The sequence below is a fragment of the Procambarus clarkii genome, chromosome 25, assembly GCF_040958095.1.
Source record: "Procambarus clarkii isolate CNS0578487 chromosome 25, FALCON_Pclarkii_2.0, whole genome shotgun sequence".
NCBI classification, from domain to species: Eukaryota; Metazoa; Arthropoda; class Malacostraca; order Decapoda; family Cambaridae; genus Procambarus; species Procambarus clarkii.
Genome location: NC_091174.1, coordinates 2,927,125 through 2,947,734, shown reverse-complemented (window position 1 = coordinate 2,947,734; position 20,610 = coordinate 2,927,125). Strand labels below are relative to the sequence as shown.

The following is a 20,610-nucleotide window of genomic DNA, read 5'->3' as shown; positions in this document are numbered from 1 at the left end:
CAGATATATAAAATGTAACTATATAATTTAAACATAATTTACTGACACAGTGGGATGGAAGATGGAGTGAGAAGGAGGAATGGAGACGGAGTAAGACCCTCCCTACATAGACGGTATGGAGACCTACATCGTAATTATGTAGATCTCTACATGGTTACAAAATTAGGAAAACATTTGGAAAATGTATACAATGTCATACTGACTTTTTATTTCATTTGAATATACCATAAGAGACATCTACCGCATAGGGTCTTGCTGTCAGACCTACACAACACTGTAAATGAACCACAGTATTAGTTTCTTATAACATGCCAAGAATATATCCGTACTCTTTGATGAGAGGGAGTTGAGGGTCAGGTTTAACAGTGGTACTGGAGTAATGGGCTTAGTTTCTCAGACCATTATATACCGTTTCCCACTACCACTCACACGATGGGTATGGGGGCTACTACCTCTCGCAGGATGGGTATGGGACCCCACTACCAGTCAGAGGATGGGTATGGGGCCCGTAATAAATTACTTTAACTACTGGAGTAAAATAGTGAAAAGTGGGTGAAAACTGTCTCCGGACAGCTGTTTGACACTTCATGATGGTTGATGAATAACAATGATAATATATGAGACACTAACAGGGTTCTTGTGCCCAGGTGGGTAACACCAGGGCCCTGACAGGGATGAGAATATGAAACTAAAATACTGCCCTGACTGGGGGCTACTGCTAAATGCATTCGAATGTGTTGAAACATCATAAATAACTTTACATACAAGAGATAATGTGCCTATATCTAAGATCCGTGTGTCGCTCTTCACAAGAGGGCGCGGCTAGGGTGTTCCTCCTTTATCCAAGAAACACGGGTCTGGGGTAGTGGCGTCGGCTTGGTCGGAACTGGACGCGGGCACCCAAGGGAAGAAGTCGGGAAGCCTCTGGTATTAGGTGCGATAAGGGCCGTCCTGCTGTGAAGCCACGGGCTTGTCGCCCCTCAGAGGTACTCCCAGGCCGGTTGAGAGTGAGGGCTGAGGGAGCGAGGGGAACGGATACAGGTTGTGGGATGAACCCGGCGAGGGGAAGTATGCTGTGGTGGGAGAACGAGCGACCCTCCGCCACTGGCGGCAATACTGGCGGTGCTAACAGACCTGACTTTGTCATGTCCACACGGGATGTGGCTACGGCCGTCGAATTCACTGGAATCTCTCCTTCATTAGATAGGAATTTTGGGTTGGTTTTAAAGCTATTAGTATACTGATTGTCTTTGCCTGTCTTCTCGCTGAGTTGGAAACTATCATCAGAATCTAATTCGGAAGTAAATTTAGAGTTTTCATCATATTCCAGACTGTAGTCTGCTCTTTCACCAAACACAGATTCAGGATTGGTTTGACTATTTTTATAAGACACAACCTCAAGAGTCGGTTGAGAAATGGCACTTGAATTGAATTTCGGATTCGGGCGAAAGCCTTCACTGTCAAAAAGTTGGCTAGGCCGGAAGTCTTGGTTAACCTGCAGATAAACTGAGAGTTCTGTATCCTGGTCAGGTCCCGGATTTGGTTCAAAATTAAGTGACTGCGAAACGTCGACAAACACCACGTCGTTTTCCCGAGCAAAAACATCTCGCTGAAGGTATTCCAGCGGAAGAGAGACGACAGTAGCAGATGCCCGGGGTGAGCCCGGGCTCTCCTGCCATGTCTCAAGATACTTATTCCCATCCAGGATTTGTGTTGTTGTCGGGGGTGGGAAGTTGGCATCAAGAGTGTTGATGCTAGGCTCCTTGTTGGACACTAGAGCAGTGTCTTCCCCGACGGAGGTGTTGAGCTGAGCGTCTGTGGCAACACCTTTCTCCCTGTCACCATACAGGATGGTTGTGATGGTGGGTGATGGTGGCTCAGCAACACTCAGTGTTCCACCAGTCAAGGCACTGTTACCTCCATAGTCAGCAACACTCAGTGTTCCACCAGTCAAGGCACTGTTACCTCCATAGTCGGCAACAGTTTTCACACTGTCTGATGGGTTCTCAAGAGTGATGACACTGTTGGGTTGAGGGGCACTAAATTCACTGAAGTGCACAGTGGCTGCGCCGTGTACCAAATCTTCGAAGGAAGGTACCGCGCGTGCCCCACTGGCCTGGCTTCTAATACCCGTCTCGGGAACCACAAGATATTGTCGTGGAGGATTATATTCTCTGGGCGAGGGCTCCCCCACAGTAAGCGAGGCGCCCACAGTAGCAGGGAAGGTATTGCCGAGGGGCGTCCCAGAGACGATGTCGCCTGGGTGGGGCGGGGCATAGCCGGTGGAGTGAGAACTTGCAATTGGAAAAGCAGCGCTGATCACAGACGGGGGAACCATGCCGTAGCTTGGAGAGTTTGGTCGCTGCACTACAGAGTTAATCTTAGGTCCACCAAACTCTGACAACTTCGTGGCAGGCTGGTAAGCATAAGGCTTGGAGGCATAAGACTTTGGAGCGTAAGGCTTGGGGGCGTAATACTTTGGGGTGTAAGGTTGGTGGGCATGAGGCTGGTGGGCATGAGGCTGGTGGGCATGAGGCTGGTGGGCATGAGGAAATGGCATGGTGGGCACCCACTTGGCCAAGTACTCCGGCTTTGATTTGGGTAGCCAGCGGGGTATGTAGAGCGGACGGGGCACGTGGAGGGGCATGTTGTCAATGTCACCTCGACCCAGCCACTTGAAGGAGCGACTGTGGCCCGCGGGACGAATAATCAGGTTGACATAGTTGTTACTGTAGCTCGCCACAGTTAGGTCCAGAGTTAGTAGGGTACACACCACCAAAAGAACCACCTGCAATTAAGAAGGAGTTGTAGTTAGTGGACAGCGTGTAGTTAGTGCAGGCAGGCGGGTTAATGAAGCACCACATACACAATTGTCACCAGGGACGGTGAAAAGGTATTTGGTACAATAGGCAAACTTTGCATGACAAAAAAAGGTTTTATATTTAAAAACAAAATGCCCCTTCTTTAATTTGTCGCCCCTGGAAGTTTTATAGTTTGCTGAGTGATTGCACCGGCCCGGGTTGTGCAGCAACATGCACACTGCGTGTTACAAGCAACTATGCATGTGTAGGTCTGTTAATCTACGTGTATGCACTAGATTAGGGAAGCAACGAGGCACTGCAGTTGACTATGAGTCCTTAACACTGTTATCAGGCGCAAAGAATTAGTGGTCACTTCACTCTAGCGAAGAATGTCCTGAAGAATGCCGGTGGCCTTAGGAGGCAGGAAGGACTGCTCAGAGGACGGGCTGAGTGGCAGGGCGTGATGCTGGGAGGACAGACGCCACACCAAAGGGCGCCGGTAGGTAGGTGGCGCTGGAGTAGCTTGGAGACGACGTAGGGAGAGCGGCAAAGGGCAGTGAGACCTGAGGAGCGGGGACCTGCAGCAGCGGCGCTTGTCGTAGGGAAGGTTGTGGCACGCTTCCTCCTACAGGATCTGTGGCGTGATAGGGCGCCGGTTTCTGGCTCCTGTCGTAGCCACCGGACAATGCCACAGAGTTCCCGCCAGGAGAGCCGAAGCCTTGTGTAGGGTTGGGGTCAGGAAGCCTGGTGCGACCATGTGAGAAGCCCTTGATGGGTGCCTGCGTGAGGGAGAACCAGTAGGCGGTGTAGGTAGGATCCATGTAGGGTATCCACTTGGGTATAATGTAGGGCTTGGGTACGGCGAGAGGAAGGTAGTCGGAGTAACCATAACCCGCCCACTTGTGCTGCTTACTGGGTCCTGCCGGCACCACGACGTAGGCTTGGCGGGGTGGGGCGTAGTCGCCGGCCACGATACACGCCCACGCCCACGCCATTACCAAGCCCTGAAACATCATCACCATTATCATCACCAGCGGCTGTCTGGGGAGAGTGGATGAAACCTCACAAGAGAAACATGACTGGAGCGTGTTATAGCGCCCTACCTGAGGACCGTAGCGCGTGCTTATTATTATTATTAACATCTTTATTGACAAAATTAATTACAATTTTGCCTAATCTGAGGATTTTGATAGTCTTATTAAAGTGAGGATAATGCTGGTATTCACTATCACGCAGGACACAGGGTCATACATAAGACAATAGGTCTAAACTGTAGGCTGAAGCACATATATATCATGGTTACAATCAATGTTTTAATGTATGGATATGTGAAAACAACTTTCTACTGTGCACTGCCACACAAGGGCAGGGGCTCCCGTCTGCACACTGGCTGAACTAGCCATTACGGTTGACGTTATGAAAGAATCTACTTCATTTAGTTTATGGAGAATAAAATACGCGTGAAATAAGGTGTAAGCAAAGTTACGCGTGTCATCCAGTAGGCTAACACTGGCACAACAATACGTCTGCCCTGGTAGCATCCTCGGCGCCAAACATTCAATACTCTAGTTGCAAGCAAATGGAAATGTAAGTACTGTAGTAGGAAGTATATCTCTTTTACAAAGAAAAATATAAAATTATATTTTTTTCATTATATGACTCGTTTCACCAAGCTACTGCTATACAAGAGTTGTGCATCATTGTTTTCAATAATATACTGGCAAATACTAAACAAAGTTAAGACCAATTCATAACAATACAGTATATTATGGATGTCGTTATGGTAAAATAATTGAGATTCCGTATATTCGAAATATTTCCAGCATTTAAATAAAATAACAAATAAATGTTTATTCAGGTAAAGTACATACATACAAGAGGTTATACAAAAATTGATAGATTTATAGATAGAGCTAGTACATACAATGCCTAAACCCACTATTACGCAAAGCGTTTCAGTTGTCCTAAGGAAGCTAACTTATGTGTGTACTGGACGCCGCACCGAGCCCCCACATCCTGGACTGCACATATGCAACAGCGGCAGATAATGTCATTAACCTGAAAAAAGTACCAATCTTTAGTGAAGAGAAATGTAGAGGAGGGGAGGAAGTTAAACAACGTTGCTCCATGGGATATTTAACGATTCTGACTCGCAAGGGAAAGCGGGTCTGATCCCCGCCATCTGTCAACAACCGACCGTCAACACAAATAAGACAAAGCAACTATGAAGAACGTGATGGAGAGCACTTTGAGAAGAGGAGCAGCGAGAGGAGGAAGAGAAACGGAAGGAGGCAAAGAGATGAAGCAGAGGAAAGTATGGATATATAGGTGAGGAAAGGAGAGGCAGAGAGAGATATGAGAGGCATAGAAGAAAATAAATAAGACAGTTAAATAAAAGAAGTATGAGAGGAGGAAGGGAAGTGATGATGGTAATGAGGAGAGATGAGTGGAAGAAGAGAGGTGAGGTAAACTTACACAAGGGAAAGCGGGCCTGGCCAAGAGAGGAGGCCTCAGGTGTAATGTGCATTTAAACAACACCAGCTTGTGGCTCTCTTGACCCACATTGTCGGCGGCCGCTCTCTGCCCCTCCCCCCCCCCTCCTCTCTTCTCACTAATTACTACTGGCATTATTATTAGTATTAATTATTATTATTAGTAGTAGTATTATAGTGTGGGCGGTGGTGGACGCTTCACCCTGTGTGTGGGTGGTGGAGGACCCCACACCCAGTGTGTGGGTGGTGGAGGGCCCCACACCCAGTGTGTGTGTGGTGGAGGGCCCCACACCCAGTGTGTGTGTGGTGGAGGGCCCCACACCCAGTGTGTGGGTGGTGGAGGGCCCCACACCCAGTGTGTGGGTGGTGGAGGGCCCCACACCCAGTGTGTGTGTGGTGGAGGACCCCACACCCAGTGTGTGTGTGGTGGAGGGCCCCACACCCAGTGTGTGGGTGGTGGAGGGCCCCACACCCAGTGTGTGGGTGGTGGAGGGCCCCACACCCAGTGTGTGGATGGTGGAGGGCCCCACACCCAGTGTGTGGGTGGTGGAGGGCCCCACACCCAGTGTGGGTGGTGGAGGGCCCCACACCCAGTGTGGGTGGTGGAGGGCCCCACACCCAGTGTGTGGATGGTGGAGGGCCCCACACCCAGTGTGTGGGTGGTGGAGGGCCCCACACCCAGTGTGGGTGGTGGAGGGCCCCACACCCAGTGTGTGGATGGTGGAGGGCCCCACACCCAGTGTGTGGGTGAGGTGAAAAGACTGGAGTCACAAAGAGTCCGGAAACTGGACCCTATGTTCTTTAAGTTAAATACTTTACATTTGTGTTTAATTACATATGATTATAATGTAATTATCATGCCACGGAAGTCATTACGGTCACGCAATGGGGTCGAGGACGTGCTACAGGTACAAGTCTTGGCTACGAGATCCGCATACTTGCTATAAATGTATCAAATCCAGAAAATTGTGGGGGGGGGGGGTGTAGCAAGTCGAGGACCCCCCACACCAGACCAGAGTGCAGGAAGTGATGTGGGGGGGGGGGGGGGGGGGCAGACGCCCCCCACACGCAGTTCAAGCAGTTGCTGTTCTTGGGGAATGTATAATATTACCTCAATACACTTCCTTCGCCTTAAATGTGGTCACTATAAAGAGGATCTAAGGTCACAGTCTAAAGACGGTCATGACATTTTTATGGCCTTAATCTTGGACTTTCAATGGATATATTTATTTATATGCGTGTAATTATGAATATATATCTTCAAGTCCGTCTTCACTGCTCCGTGCAGCGACCATCCCAGCCACTGGTGGGGGTGGTTGTGGTTTTAGAGTCAGCTACTGGGAAGAAAAAGTTGCAAGTAGCACGGGCTATGGTGAGCCCGTAGTGGACTTATCTGGCACAGGAGCTGTATGGATCTGGAGCCAGTGGCTTGGATCTGTCACATAATCGAATAGATTATATGACAGATCATGCTTGAACGTCATATAACAATAACGTAAGCTAACCATTGTCACCTCACCTGTGTGACGCATGATTTTCTTACACAAGCGCCCCATCCACAACCCCGCCCACTGAACAACGACTGGAACCACACCAGAACTGCCCCGCCCACCCGCAGGAATCATTCCCACCCACCGGAACCGGCGGCCCCGCCCACTAAGCAGGTGTGTGTGCGGTGTGGTCATAAACTCCACCTGTTTACATTCCGGTGCGGCGCTGGAGGATGCGGGTAACTGGACCAAACCGCAGACATTCTCCAGGTATTTGCTCTCCCGTAGAATACTTGGTGACCGCTGTCCTTGCTCTTCCCTTGGTCTTGATCCGTCCATCCTTCCATCTGTCTATATTTTCCTGTCTATACCTCTCTGTGTCTGTCTACGACTCCTTCCATAGCCTAGTGTTTGTTGAGGCGTGTAAGCTGGTGGTGGTGTCATTAAGGTTCACTCTCTAACTCTCTCATTACAAGTGGCCTCCTCCCCCCCCCCCCCCGTAACAACGCTCACTATATTACCTCTCTCACCATTTACTTGATTGTTTTGACATAGATAGTTTGAACAGATTGTTCTGACATAGATTTCCCCCGACCTGTTCCTCATTGCCTTGCCCTGATGGCGTAGCCTGAGGCGTTCATCATGTTATGTTGTTTCCCGCGCGGTGAGGTCCTGGTGGGTTGAGTCACGGTGCTCCGGACACCAGGGTGGGGGGCGCTGCCCTTAGCACCAGGGTGGGGGGCGCTGCCCTCACCACCAGGGTGGGGGGCGCTGCCCTTAGCACCAGGGTGGGGGGCGCTGCCCTCACCACCAGGGTGGGGGCGCTGCCCTCACCACCAGGGTGGGGGGCGCTGCCCTCACCACCAGGGTGGGGGGCGCTGCCCTCACCACCAGGGTGGGGGGCGCTGCCCTCACAACCAGGGTGGGGGCGCTGCCCTCACCACCAGGGTGGGGGGCGCTGCCCTCACCACCAGGGTGGGGGGCGCTGCCCTCACCACCAGGGTGGGGGCGCTGCCCTCACCACCAGGGTGGGGGGCGCTGCCCTCACCACCAGGGTGGGGGGCGCTGCCCTCACCACCAGGGTGGGGGGCGCTGCCCTCACCACCAGGGTGGGGGGGGCGCTGCCCTCACCACCAGGGTGGGGGGCGCTGCCCTCACCACCAGGGTGGGGGGCGCTGCCCTCAGCACCAGGGTGGGGGCGCTGCCCTCAGCACCAGGGTGGGGGCGCTGCCCTCAGCACCAGGGTGGGGGGCGCTGCCCTTAGCACCAGGGTGGGGGGCGCTGCCCTCAGCACCAGGGTGGCGGTGTTGCCCTCAGTGGCGCCCCGCGGGTATAACGAGGATTTTTTGCCTATTATAAAATTTAATTTTTCAGTTAGGTGTCGGAGTGCCTCTCTGTCTGCGGGTATGTCCGCCCACCGTGTAGTATAGCCTGGCACGCCCACACACCCACACGCCCTGTGGGTGATGGCGTTGATCTGAGCCCAGGTGTTCTGATCTAAAATGTCATCCTCGGATCTGATTTGAGTTGATATGGTCTACAGTGACGTACTATGATGTGATGGTGAGGTGCCTGGTGTGGGTGATGGTGAGGACCGCCTCCTTCACGAGAAGGGTAAACACACACAGGTGAGTGTGAACACCTGACCAACAGAAGATGACAACTTCAACGGAAGTTTGAATTTGCATCTCTGGTCTCCAACGACCGTCGAGAAAGATAAAATCAAAGAGAATGTTTCTTCAATAGTCACATGTTGTGAGGAGTGAGTGTGGAAGCTATGAGCTCCTGGTGGGAGGGACCTGATCAACTGAGCTGTGAGTAACAAGTGCTACACACGCACTCTTCCCCGCCTCCTCTACTTGCACTCACAAGAGGAAAGTGCAAATACACATTTAAGGTGTCTGGTCATGTACTCACAATAACGTGAGCACTGAAGACACACACTAAACTTGATCAATTTGTATCTCAGTTGTTAGGCAAAATTGTAATTAATTTTGTCAATAAAGATGTTAATAATAATAATCTCTTGTTTCGGGTTTTAGTTAGAGTTGATACATTATTAATACTGTCTTGGGTATTCCCGCTCATCCATTAGCATACGTCAGTCATGTCACACTCTTCAGTGGTCTCAAGAATGTCAATTAAGCTTTCTTAACCTCTTTGCATAAGGGAGGTGTCTAATTGATGGAGATAAGTGTGTCATCTTTGTCTGTCTGTCCCACGGTACTGTGTCATCCTGCACCTTAGTGTAAATTCTCTCTCTCTCTCTCTCTCTCTCTCTCTCTCTCTCTCTCTCTCTCTTGATACAAGTAAGCACTTAAATACTGTAAATCATCATGTTGTGAGGGAGAGAGAGGGAAGGGAGAGAGAGAGAGAGAGAGAGAGAGAGAGAGAGAGAGAGAGAGAGAGAGAGAGAGAGAGAGAGAGAGAGAGAGAGAGAGAGAGAGAGGAAGGTGTGGAATGGGGAGGTAGGAGGAGGCTCAGAGAATTATAGACACTCTACTTGCTTCCCTCTCAACCCTCCATCCATACACCCTTTATCCTGTTTATCAGCTTTCCCTTCTCTCCCTCCCGCCTACCGGAGCCGTCGCCGCCACAGAGAGTGTGAGAGGCAAGTGGTGCTGGAAGAGGGAGTGACCTCAACCACCACACTAACAACCCACCACAAGTACCGCTCACTAACGACCCCATGATCACTCCCCCCCCCCCCAACACGGGCAAGTAGCATAACCACGTAGCAACAGTAATACCAATTACCATAATCAAGTAACATCAACGGTAAGAAACACGATTTAATAGCAACAATTAAGACGTAATATAAACAACAATATTGCTAGTAACACAACCAGGTAACACCACAGGTAACACCATCAATAATCATTAAGAAATAATTAATTTACAAAATAGTTATCTGACTATAAATGAACTAACTATATAACCCAAACAAGAACACAGCGCCAATACATAAACAAAACATCACTCATGTAAACATTGTTTGCCACTTGTTCGTCTCCACAACTGTTGTAGTGTATTAATGCTCCTTTGCCATAATTACGTGACCCCTGTTGCCATAAGGCAAGCAAGGTGTCCTAGCCAGGCTACACGACACACTCCTGCCACGGCAAGCACTCACTAACCCCACATTAGCACACAGACTTATCACCGCACAGTTGCCATGCCTCTCACCCTTGCCATGGTTCCCAGTTGCCAGCGAGGTCCTGTGAGGCGAGTGGCGATGTATCTGCTAGAATGGACCATCCAGGAATGAACGGTGTGAAAGTTGGCACCCTCCCTTATATACCTTCAGTCACCCTGGTCCCGCCCACTCCACCCACGCCCAGTACTGTGGACACACTACACCCAGTACTCTGGACACCCTACACCCAGTACTCTGGACACACTACACCCAGTAGTGTTGGCACCTATAGTGCCAACATATCACATAAAAATAATACTCTTGAAGTGCCAGGAGTTATCATTAATTGCATCAACAATTAAGGTGTAAAAACTACAATTAGCAAGATCACCAATGATATAATTTAGTAAACTAAAAGCCTTGTCAACATAAAATTCAATATATTATCCTGCAAGTACTGTGTTTGTCCTCCACCACGCTAAGTAATTGTTCTTGTAATAATACTGGAAGTATTTGTCATTGAAATTCCTATAGTTCTTTCTTTGCGATGTAAATTCTTGTAAAAATCATTCTGCGCGCCAGAGTTCCGTCGTGACGTACAGATATTAACTAAGCAAGTCTCACGAATCACTGGACGACCGCAGGGGGCCGCAGGGAGCCGCAGGGAGCCGTAGGGGGCCGCAGGGAGCCGCAGGGGGCCGCAGGGAGCCGCAGGGGGCCGCAGGAAGCCGCAGGGAGCACCAGGAAGCGCCAGGAGAAGCTGAACGCAATAATTTTTATCTAGAGAGAAACTTACCACCAAATTCCTGCGTGAGTATTTGTAGGTCTGTCTTGTTACTGAGGTCCTGTCCCCCGCTGCCTGTAGTTAGTCTTCACTGCTACAGTGCTACTGAGATCTATCTTGAGGTTATCTTGAGATGATTTCGGGGTTTTTAGTGTCCCCGCGGCCCGGTCCTCGACCAGGCCTCCACCCCCAGGAAGCAGCCCGTTACAGCTGACTAACTCCCAGGTACCTATTTTACTGCTAGGTAACAGGGGCATAGGGGGAAAGAAACTTTTGCCCATTGTTTCTCGCCGGCGCCCGGGATCGAGCCCGAGACCACAAGATCACAAGTCCAGCGTGCTGTCCGCTCGGCCGACCGGCTTCCCGGAGATAGTTACAATCTTATCACAAGGCCCAACAATCATCTTGGCTCATTATGCAACTTCCTTGCAAAATATACTTCCTCGCGTATGTATAATTGCAATATACCTACAAAAGACAATGAAGTTATTAATACACAAATTTCTCAAGAGTGATTTACACACAGACGCCATCTACACCCTGGATCACTTGAGATGGAGTTATGTGGTCAACATATCGGTAATTGTGATATAATATACAATATACCAACATGAGTGGTGGTTGGGGCGGGGTATCTGTGATTACCTGAAGGGTGAGGCGGGGTATTAGTGATTACCTGATGGGTGAGGCGGGGTATTAGTGATTACCTGATGGGTGAGGCGGGGTATTAGTGATTATCTGATGGGTGGGGCGGGGTATTAGTGATTATCTGATGGGTGGGGCGGGGTATTAGTGATTATCTGATGGGTGGGGCGGGGTATTAGTGATTACCTGATGGGTGAGGCGGGGTATTAGTGATTACCTGATGGGTGGGGCGGGGTATTAGTGATTATCTGATGGGTGAGGCGGGGTATTAGTGATTATCTGATGGGTGGGGCGGGGTATTAGTGATTACCTGATGGGTGAGGCGGGGTATTAGTGATTACCTGATGGGTGGGGCGGGGTATTAGTGATTACCTGATGGGTGAGGCGGGGTATTAGTGATTATCTGATGGGTGGGGCGGGGTATTAGTGATTATCTGATGGGTGGGGCGGGGTATTAGTGATTATCTGATGGGTGAGGCGGGGTATTAGTGATTATCTGATGGGTGGGGGCGGGGTATTAGTGATTATCTGATGGGTGAGGCGGGGTATTAGTGATTATCTGATGGGTGAGGCGGGGTATTAGTGATTATCTGATGGGTGGGGCGGGGTATTAGTGATTATCTGATGGGTGAGGCGGGGTATTAGTGATTATCTGATGGGTGAGGCGGGGTATTAGTGATTACCTGATGGGTGAGGCGGGGTATTAGTGATTATCTGATGGGTGAGGCGGGGTATTAGTGATTACCTGATGGGTGAGGCGGGGTATTAGTGATTACCTGATGGGTGAGGCGGGATATTAGTGATTATCTGATGGGTGAGGCGGGGTATTAGTGATTATCTGATGGGTGGGGGCGGGGTATTAGTGATTACCTGATGGGTGAGGCGGGGTATTAGTGATTACCTGATGGGTGAGGCGGGGTATTAGTGATTATCTGATGGGTGAGGCGGGGTATTAGTGATTATCTGATGGGTGGGGCGGGGTATTAGTGATTATCTGATGGGTGAGGCGGGGTATTAGTGATTATCTGATGGGTGAGGCGGGGTATTAGTGATTATCTGATGGGTGGGGCGGGGTATTAGTGATTATCTGATGGGTGAGGCGGGGTATTAGTGATTACCTGATGGGTGAGGCGGGGTATTAGTGATTACCTGATGGGTGAGGCGGGGTATTAGTGATTATCTGATGGGTGAGGCGGGGTATTAGTGATTATCTGATGGGTGGGGGCGGGGTATTAGTGATTACCTGATGGGTGAGGCGGGGTATTAGTGATTACCTGATGGGTGAGGCGGGGTATTAGTGATTATCTGATGGGTGAGGCGGGGTATTAGTGATTATCTGATGGGTGGGGCGGGGTATTAGTGATTATCTGATGGGTGAGGCGGGGTATTAGTGATTATCTGATGGGTGAGGCGGGGTATTAGTGATTATCTGATGGGTGGGGCGGGGTATTAGTGATTATCTGATGGGTGGGGCGGGGTATTAGTCATTATCTGATGGTGTGATATATATGTTGTTAAATATGACCGAAAAAGTAAGATTAATAATTTTAACACGAATTTATATATATATATATATATATATATATATATATATATATATATATATATATATATATATATATATATATAATACATTATATATATATATATATATATATATATATATATATATATATATATATATATATATATATATATATATATATATATATATATATATATATATATATTTGTGTGTAATATTAACACTTGTGTAACAAGTTTGATAAGCTTGTCACTTGCTTAGCTAAACGAACTCTGTGCTTCAGTCCCTGAACACAGACAGATGTGTTTACATGTGCCTCTGTAACCCTCTCCACCACCACCCACAGGAGGATGGGTATGGGGTGCATAATAAAGACACGAATGGCAAAAAATGTGTCGACGATTAACACAATGTCCTTGGACGACTTCAAGGACACCTTTCCCAAACAAGGTGCTGGAAAAGGTACACAGCAATGTGGACTCACGAGACTGTTGTGACTCGCCCTTGGGTAGGAGCAGAGGTGTACATGCGCGCGCTACCACCACACATAGGCCTCCCCAGCCTATCCTCTAACCCCCCTCACAGCAGGTGAAGGTCATGACCTTGAAGAAGACCAACTTCTCAACAGCGTAGTAATCCGTCTTGAAGTAGAACTTCAGATCTCAATATGTCATAAGAAATTTGAATTGTTTATCAGACCTGCAAGTATCTAGGAGTGTGGGTTGATAAGAGAAGGTTCCACAAGCACACAATATCCTTCCTTCTTTCTTTACCTTCTTCCATGTTGTTCCTTCTTTCTTTCTCTTATCTATCCTTTACACCTATCCATTACAATGGTAACAGTTATTGCAACCTACACATCTTACCCAACCCAACGTAACCTAACGCAGCCTAAACCTACCTAACCTTACCCCAACCTATCCTAACCCAACCCAGCCTAATCTAAGCTAACACATCCCAACGATAAATAGGGTTTGGACAATGAGACACGGAGCTTGGAACCGCCTGGTGAGAACCCTATCCCCTCCAACCAGGACGGGGTGTGAGGTGTTACTGTCGAGTTACGTGATAAATACGGCAGAATATGCTCACTCATCCCCCTCCCCCCTCCGTCAACCAGGTACTACCACTCCTCACTGCTCAGCTTTCTACCGGAAGTAAGGCAAGTAGACCAAGGTCAAGCAGGGGAAGGGAGGGAAGTGGGGGTGCTGAGGGCAGGGGGAAGTGGGCAAGGAATTAGTAGTTACCTTGTTCGGGCGTGAACCCGCTCTTTGACTTCGGGCGTGAACCCGCTCTTTGACTTCGGGCGTGAACCCGCTCTTTGACTTCGGGCGTGAACCCGCTCTTTGACTTCGGGCGTGAACCCGCTCTTTGACTTCGGGCGTGAACCCGCTCTTTGACTTCGGGCGTGAACCCGCTCTTTGACTTCGGGCGTGAACCCGCTCTTTGACTTCGGGCGTGAACCCGCTCTTTGACTTCGGGCGTGAACCCGCTCTTTGACTTCGGGCGTGAACCCGCTCTTTGACTTCGGGCGGGAACCCACTCTTTGACTTCGGGCGTGAACCCGCTCTTTGACTTCGGGCGTGAACCCGCTCTTTGACTTCGGGCGTGAACCCACTCTTTGACTTCGGCCGTGAACCCGCTCTTTGACTTCGGGCGTGAACCCGCTCTTTGACTTCGGGCGTGAACCCACTCTTTGACTTCGGGCGTGAACCCGCTCTTTGACTTCGGGCGTGAACCCTTTTTTGGGTTCTGGGACCTTCCGGGTCACTCGTTGTGGTGCCCTTGCGACGTTAGTGGGAAATTCGCGTATACCTGCAGGATACATACAGCATTTGACCTTTCCCCAGATGCCACCCACAACAGTCGACTAAGAAGACTAAGGCGGGTGTAGGACAGGTGTTGAGGCGGGTGTAGGTGTTGAGGCGGGTGTAGGACAGGTGTTGAGGCGGGTGTAGGACAGGTGTTGAGGCGGGTGTTGAGATGAGTGTAGAGGAGCGGGGCGCCACCCTCACCGGCTACACTGGGTGTTGCCAGCGTCCAGAACCTGAGTAACTTGTGTAGTTACTCCTGTGTAGCTCCTATTTCTCTCTTATTATCACGTCTCTTCTCTCCTCTGCCCTCTTGTTACCCGGACACGGATGGTAACTTGTTGCATTCAGGTTAACAAGATCGATTTCCATTTCCGTTTGAGAGGGCATTGGTCGTCTGGCAGCGGGCACATTGATATAAACATTGGGCGCTTTTTATTCAGAAATGCTTGCACGATTATATAGATACCGTACTAGTGTATATATAAGTCTACAGTGAACAACCGCCAGTGGATAGTTCATGTCTTCACGTGCTGGCTCTTGTCTTAGGTCACTCAATGTATCACTTAATTGCCTAACTGGGAATTGGGACGATGTAATGTACCCTATGTAGTCAGACAGTCGACATGCTAAACAATGGTTCCTTATCTATCGACTCCCTACACCGCCCTCCTGATAGCCGGGCTGCATAACCCCGGTAGAGTAGATAATATCATATTAATGAATGTCGTTCAGAGATAAGAAAAAAACTATTCTACTTAAACCAGAGAAAATGTTACATTACGCAAAAGGTCAAGAAAAATATGCGCGGCTGGACATGCTGAAGTAACAGTAGGTTTTAGCTGTACGATAATACTTCCAGGTCGGTTATTTTGGGCGTCGTGAGCAGCTGTTGTTATCACGAGCAGACAAGGCGAGCAGTGAGCCGGCTTGCTGCACTGGGCCATCAACACAGCATAACGCTGCCTTCTGAGTCCTCACGCCTCTCTCCACTCCCAGCCACGTCATAAACTGAGAGGTGAGATATGCTAACAGAACCACAGGGGAAGGGTGTGTGTGGGGGAACCACAGTGGGAGTCACATGTATGCTCCTGGGTACAGAGAATACACTATATAGCACAGTATAACAAGTGACAGGATGAACAACCCAGCGGGGTTTCTTCCTATTGCGGAGTGTTGTACATGCTGCTATGGGGGTGTATCCACTCACAGGATGAGTGACGCTGCCCAATAAACTCGCCCCTCGGGGCAAAATTAAATTAAAAATTAGTATGGCAGAGCGAAGCATAATAAATGGACGAAACTTAAATAGCCTCTCTTACAGGAGGTTGATGAAGTGTGGGGATGGCCGCAGCGGCACCAGAGGGCCAGGTGCCGCCCCTAGAGACGGCCCTCTCCTGTGGCGTGTGTCTTAGTGACTTTGACGCTGTGTTTCGCCGCCCTCTTATCCTACCCCAGTGTGGCCACACCTTCTGCAGGCTGTGTATCAAGGACCTCGCCGCCAGGGGTGACATTATCTGCCCCTCCTGCAGGTATGTTGTCACACACACACACACACACACACACACACACACACACACACACACACACACACACACACACACACACACACACACACACACACGTATAGTAGTAGTAGTAAATATATGTAGTAGATATAATAGAGGATAATATATTGGTTATAAAGGCGGGGTCCAAGAGCTAAAAGCTCGATTATGCAGACACAAATAGTAAAATACACACAGGTAGAGTTTAAACTTCAAGCAATAATGTCACAAAAGAGACTTGTGCAACAGAACATTATTTAGACTTTTTTCTGTACAGACACAAATACCCGAGTGTGGAGCCCGACGCCCTGCCAGTCAACTTTAACATACAGTGTTTGGCCTCATCCAGCAAGCTTCTCCTTGCTGCCACCAAGGTAAGACTCACCCAAGACACTATACCTTCACACACACACCTCACTGACAAGTGTCACCTGATTTTCCTCGGAGGTTACTAGGTAATAAGGAAGGTAAGGGTGTGCAGGTGGAGAATGGGAAGCCTTACTGCTATATCTCAACTGATACACTGACGAAATACTGTTATCAAAGGAAACCGATCAGCAAAAATAACAAATTAGGAACAGTAAGCTGGAAGACGTGAGGATAGAGTAGCGGTGCATACAAACAAACCATCATGGAACACGTTAGACATAGGGAGGAATACAATATACACAACACAATATGATCTGGCCAAAGGTAGTCTAATAGCAAGAGCAGCCACAGCGGTAAGACACACGAGCCGTAACACATATGAGAAGCGACAGCCAAGGTTCCAATTCTTGGGGATTTTAATCACAGTGAACAAGACTTGGTAAGAAAGGAGCCTGACAGAGATGACACAACTTGGAGGGAAAAGATGGTGGACAAATACATCTTGAGGCAACGTGTCACACAGCAGACATGACGATGGCCACAGTACCCCCCCCCCCCCCAACAACAACATTATACTTGACCAGACCACACACTAGAAGGTGAAGGGACGACGACGTTTCGGTCCGTCCTGGACCATTCTCAAGTCGATTGTCAATAAAGTTGATTGGCTGATTGTACTTCAGCCACGTTATTATGACTCATCGCCTGCATTATACTTGATGTTTACCCAATATGATGCTGCTGTTGTGAAGATTGAGTATGAGATGCCTTTGAGATCCGGCGCCATTGTCTTAGATGTCAGAGTACATAGTATAACTAAACGAGGGAGTCACGTAAAGAAACTAACACATAAGGAGGAGAAAGATTATAGACGAGGTGACTGCAGAGAAAGGGAAAGGTAGGAAAGCGCCAAGCCATTACGACTATATAGCACTTGGAAGGGGTCAGGATAAGGATTTGGGATGGGACGGGGGGAAGGAATGGTGCCCAACCACTTGGACGGTCGGGGATTGAACGCCGACCTGCATGAAGCGAGACCGTCGCTCTACCGTAGTGAGAGTCTACATTCAAGAAGTGCAATGGAAAAATAACTAGAATGGAAGGCAACAAACTTGATTAAGGAATTCATATTCCGGAAATGTGCAGATGCCACAGCAGGTCATCCCACTCAAGAATAAAAAGACGACAACCGCAAAGTAAACCATTAGGTCAATAGGCAAAGTGGGAACAGGAGAGAACCAGGAGCATGGAAGAGGACGCTCGCTACGGAGAACAACCGACGGGTCGGACAAGTAGCCAGACATGACGACACCAGTTTATTTTTTTTTTTAGATATATACAAGAGTTGTTACATTCTTGTAGAGCCACTAGTACGCGTAGCGTTTCGGGCAAGTCCTTAATCCTATGGTCCCTGGAATACGATCCCCGCCGCGAAGAATCGTTCTTACAACCGAGTACACATTTTACTGTTGAGTTAAACAGAGGCTAAAGTTAAGGATTTGCGCCCAGTAAATCCTCCCCGGCCAGGATACGAACTCATGACAAAGCGCTCGCGGAACGCCAGGCGAGTGTCTCACCACTACACCACGGAGACTAAAGTTTGGTCTGGAGAGAAGCTGAGATACAATTTGAAAAACAGAGTATCAAAAGCTGAAGACCAACCAAAGCTGCTTCATGGGAACAAAAGCAGGAAAGCAGCATTAAGAGATCATGTTATCAGGTTGAAAAAAAACTAAGAAGGACATTCTCACAAGTGTTTACTAGTTGTGTTTTTGCGGGGGTTGAGCTTTGCTCTTTCGGCCCGCCTCTCAACTGTTTACTAACTACTTTTTTTTTTCCCCCACACCCCACACACACACCCCAGGAAGCAGCCCGTGACAGCTGACTAACTCCCAGGTACCTATTTACTGCTAGGTAACAGGGGCACTTAGGGTGAAAGAAACTTTGCCCATTTGTTTCTGCCTCGTGCGGGAAGTAACAAGCTGCGTGAGGAGCTGAACCAAAGGTTCCAAGTTGTTTACAAACATAACCAGTTTGGAGACCGAGGGAAGGACGCCAGTCTACCAGAAGCAACATATAATGATTGCAGTCCCCGTGGTGTAGTGGTAAGACACTCGCCTGGCGTTCCGCGAGCGCTATGTCATGGGTTCGTATCCTGGCCGGGGAGGATTTACTGGGCGCAATTCCTTAACTGTAGCCTCTGTTTAACGCAACAGTAAAATGTGTACTTGGATGAAAAAACGATTCTTCGCGGCAGGGGATCGTATTCCAGAGACCATAGGATTAAGGACTTGCCCGAAACGCTACGCGTACTAGTGGCTGTACAAGAATGTAACAACTCTTGTATATATCTCATCAAAAAAAAAAAAAAAAAAAAAAAAAAAATACAGTAGCCGCTGATGAGGCAGCAAAACAACGCCTGGAGGTACTAGACGTAACAAAGGCAAGATAATAATAATAATAATAATAATAATAATAATAATAATAATAATTTTTATTTAGGCAAAGGTACATACATAAAGAGATTTTACAAAGTTTGTTGGCTTTATAGATAGAGCTAGTACATACAATGCCTAAAGCCACTATTACGCAAAGCGTTTCGGGCAGTTTATTATCAGGCTGCTGTAGGAGGACACTGCCACCCGTTGATTTACATTTATAATAAAACACGGCACTCAACTCCCTCCAGAAACACTCATCAGCTTCACACTAATACTTTATTCATCACTTCCACACATCGGACATCTATTTTCTCCACCCACCACACCGCCAACCGTTTGGGTCATCGACAAGTGAATGCAGTTACCCCTAACAAAATAATAGAAAACGAATATTGTAAAAAGTTAACAAAAAATGTAAAGTTTAGGAGAGACTACAGTAACCTTATGTGTGATCCTATTTGCACCTGACAGCTGTCGTATCTTGAAACTTTACTCGTAACGAGATCATTAGATCAGCGAGACATATATTATAAAATCATGATAACGATAAGATAATTTGATAACCGAATATAATCAAATTATACCATAAAGTTATAGATATTTGCACAACCTCAGCATTTTACATCAATATATTTAGGGCTCGGCCCGGATAAAACTCACCCCGAATGCACAACTTGGCTAACACAGGTCTGAGCTCAATAGGAATTATAATGCTTGTTAATAACATAAACAAACATCCAGCTGGAGATGTCCCCCTTGTCTCTCAGCTCACTAGTTGATATTATTGTGTACTGTATACCTACTGTATTACTGTATTCATTACTCATTCTTAACTTGTATTTCCTGACGGTATCTGTCATGTCTGGTAAGTGGAGGACCTTAAGACCTGTACCTTGTACCCGGCGACTGTCATATCTTGTACCTGGAGACTGTCATATCTTGTACCTGGAGACTGTTATATCTTGTACCTGGAGACTGTTATATCTTATACCTGGAGACTGTCATATCTTGTACCTGGAGACTGTTATATCTTGTACCTGGAGACTGTCATATCTTGTACCTGGAGACTGTTATATCTTGTACCTGGAGACTGTCATATCTTGTACCTGGAGACTGTCATATCTTGTACCTGGAGACTGTCATATCTTGTACCTGGAGACTTATATCTTGTACCTGGAGACTGTCATATCTTGTACCTGGAGACTGTTATATCTTGATGACATATGATGTGTGCGTGCATGTGTGCGTGCACGTGTGCGTGAGCTACAAGAGTGTGTGTTGCAGGAGGAGGAGCAGGGGAGCCTGTGTCCGGAGCACCGTGTTCGTCTGGCCTTCTGGTGCAAGAGCTGCGAGGTGGCCGCCTGCGGTGAGTGCCTCTTCGACCGCCACCCGCCGCAGGATACTCACGCAGTCTGCCGCATCCTGGAGGTGGTGGAGCAGGTGGGTGGTGCAGGTGGAGGCCGTGGGGTAGGTGGTTGTGCAAGTGGTTGGTGGTGCAGGTGGGTGGTGGTAGTGATGGCGCTGATGGGTGGGGATATAGGTAGGTGGTTGAGGAAGTGGGTGGTAGTG

The 20,610-nt window shown here is 48.4% G+C and overlaps 3 protein-coding genes across 3 annotated transcripts in view; 2 read left to right on the top strand and 1 right to left on the bottom strand.

Annotated features, from left to right (window-relative positions):
• Positions 1-20,610, top strand: part of LOC138349497 (uncharacterized) — a 691,637-nt gene that overhangs the window by 124,245 nt on the left and 546,782 nt on the right. The window lies entirely within an intron of this gene.
• On the bottom strand, positions 9-10,033 carry LOC123756435 (uncharacterized). Its single transcript, XM_045739600.2, has 2 exons — positions 9,970-10,033; positions 9-2,788 (listed from the first exon to the last, which is right to left on the bottom strand). Exons 1-2 carry the CDS (start codon positions 9,976-9,978, stop codon positions 839-841), a joined length of 1,959 nt encoding a protein of 652 aa, XP_045595556.2. The 5' UTR covers positions 9,979-10,033; the 3' UTR covers positions 9-838.
• The window catches only part of LOC123756434 (tripartite motif-containing protein 3), an 8,975-nt gene continuing 3,921 nt past the window's right edge, over positions 15,557-20,610 (top strand). The window contains exons 1-4 of the mRNA XM_045739599.2: positions 15,557-15,702; positions 16,009-16,216; positions 16,509-16,605; positions 20,326-20,481. Coding sequence (XP_045595555.1) covers positions 16,029-16,216; positions 16,509-16,605; positions 20,326-20,481 — 441 coding nt within the window. The 5' untranslated portion in view covers positions 15,557-15,702; positions 16,009-16,028. The remainder of the gene's footprint in view (positions 15,703-16,008; positions 16,217-16,508; positions 16,606-20,325; positions 20,482-20,610) is intronic.